At 31.9% G+C, this 2,198-nt stretch overlaps 1 protein-coding gene across 1 annotated transcript in view; it reads right to left on the reverse strand.

Annotated features, from left to right (window-relative positions):
- Positions 1-1,163: 1,163 nt before the first annotated feature.
- LOC105314238 (sister chromatid cohesion protein PDS5 homolog B-like) overlaps positions 1,164-2,198 on the reverse strand; it is an 8,760-nt gene continuing 7,725 nt past the window's right edge. Inside the window, exon 26 of the mRNA XM_020001679.1 lies at positions 1,164-1,214. Coding sequence (XP_019857238.1) covers positions 1,164-1,214 — 51 coding nt within the window. The remainder of the gene's footprint in view (positions 1,215-2,198) is intronic.

The following is a 2,198-nucleotide window of genomic DNA, read 5'->3' on the forward strand; positions in this document are numbered from 1 at the left end:
GATACTGACATTAGAAAAGAGCCCAAAAGTCTAGAGGAACATTGCAGAGACACAATGAAGATACAACAAATAGCAGAAATGAGTAGACGAAGAGGCTATGAGAGGACTCAGTTAAAGAGAAAGAAACGATTGATACTAAGAGAAATGGCTGAACAAGAATGCAAGAGACAGATAGCTTATGAAACTGCAGTTGAAATTGATGATGAAGAAGAAATAATGAATATAGTACAAACAGCATACAACAATATAATGGAATATAATGAGGACAGGGAGGAGGAGGAGCTGAGGACTATTAATGGATCTATTGGAGATGATGATAGTACTATTGAAGAGACAAATTTTGGGCCGGAATCAGAGCACAATCCACCGCTAACAATACAAAATACACAAGACATACCATTACAGTATATCACATGCCAGTGATATTAACTAAAAACAGCTAGCCTACTTGTACTGGTGTTGTTATTTATTTGCTTTACTATTTATTTTTTGATTTATTACTCAAAATTATTAATTTGAGGTAAATTTTATGATTATGCAAATGTTGTCAAAGTAAATTAAGATAAGATTGTATGTGGTTTATCATTCTGTAAGCTTGCTTCTTTATCACTAAAATTGCATTTCTGCTATTATAGAATTAATAGTGATAAATATCATTGACTATTGCATCATTCAATGACATAATGCTAAGTCAGTCACTCATAAAGAACATCAAAAGAAATAGATTTTAAATTTAGGCATAATGAATAATAAGTGTTTTAATGAAGTGTTTGATGAGTCATACAATAAGCTGTAGTGTTAATTTACTTCAATAATAATTTACAACTAATAACTTAACTTTAATTTAATAACCACATGCACTACTATTTAAGGAAGAACCCAATTGTAATTCAGTTAGTCTTAATCTTAGTCCTAGTCTGCTAGTCTAAATTCTCGAACACTCATCATCTTCAAATTCTCAACGCTCAACCTCCTTTCGATCTCCTATCAGACCCTCATCCGACTCTCATTCAATTCTCTCGACTATCCCAATCGATAAGTCTATAATCGCACACACATCTTGCTCACATACATATTGTGTTTATCAATTTCATCATTATTAATATTCACTGTCTCTTCCACTCCAACTCATCTGTTATTATTAAGTGTGTTAACACATACATTTACAGTTGAGTTTTGTAAATTGATTTCTTATTATTACAACGCAACAAAGCCTATGAATTTATATTGAAATTAATTAATATCATTAGCTATTGCATCATTGTTCAATAATAAAGTCAGAGAAAAAATATTTTTACCACCTACATGTAACTTCAAGTACATAACACATAGCCATGAACCTGTATTAGTTTCCTTGTTTATTATCATTATATTATTATTAGTAACATCACTATTATGGTAGTGTTTCTAAGTAGGTATCACTCCACTTCAAAATGGTTGCCATGACTTTTGCAGCATTGTTTTACTATTGTTTACTATTATTATTTATTCATGTTTTGCTGATATTTTTCTATGAAATTGATTACATGTGTAAGTAAAGCAATAAATATTGCTAACATTGGAACAACAAGTTTATCATCAAAACAAGATGGATTCTGTAGGGGATTACTTTGCAATTTTTCTCACTGTACCACTCATCATTGCTATTATCTCAGGAGTCACAGTAGGATTGGTAGGTTGCTGTGTTATTGGACCTGACAAGCTGGTTAGAATCATATATCCTTATATTAAAAGGAAGGGTGACAATACTGTAGTGTTTGGATTTATATTAAAAAACAGTCACATTTATGGGTTCTTGTGGGGAGTGATGTGGATAATTTATCAAGTAACAGTAACATTTTGTACCAACATCTTAATAATTTATGCTGGCAACAATAATCGATTTTCAGCCACAAGCATTGACTTACAGTGTTTTTATAATGGCACAATAGCTGAATTAACTGCTATAGAGAGGCTGGAAATAGATGAGGACATAATTTGTTTTGCTATTAATTTCAACATAGTAGGAGCAATGGGTCAAGCAACAGGTGCACTAGCTATGGGATGGATCATAACATCTATACTTACATGGTTTATATTGAATCTGAACTACAGGATCAGACAACGTATTGAGAAAAGAACGCTACATTGCTATCAAGTGTTTTCAATCATTATTGTGCTCATTATTGGTTCGACAAATTTTATCGTGCGAAAGGCCA

The sequence above is a fragment of the Amphimedon queenslandica genome, unplaced genomic scaffold (assembly GCF_000090795.2).
Source record: "Amphimedon queenslandica unplaced genomic scaffold, v1.1 AMPQUscaffold_13047, whole genome shotgun sequence".
Taxonomy (NCBI): domain Eukaryota; kingdom Metazoa; phylum Porifera; class Demospongiae; order Haplosclerida; family Niphatidae; genus Amphimedon; species Amphimedon queenslandica.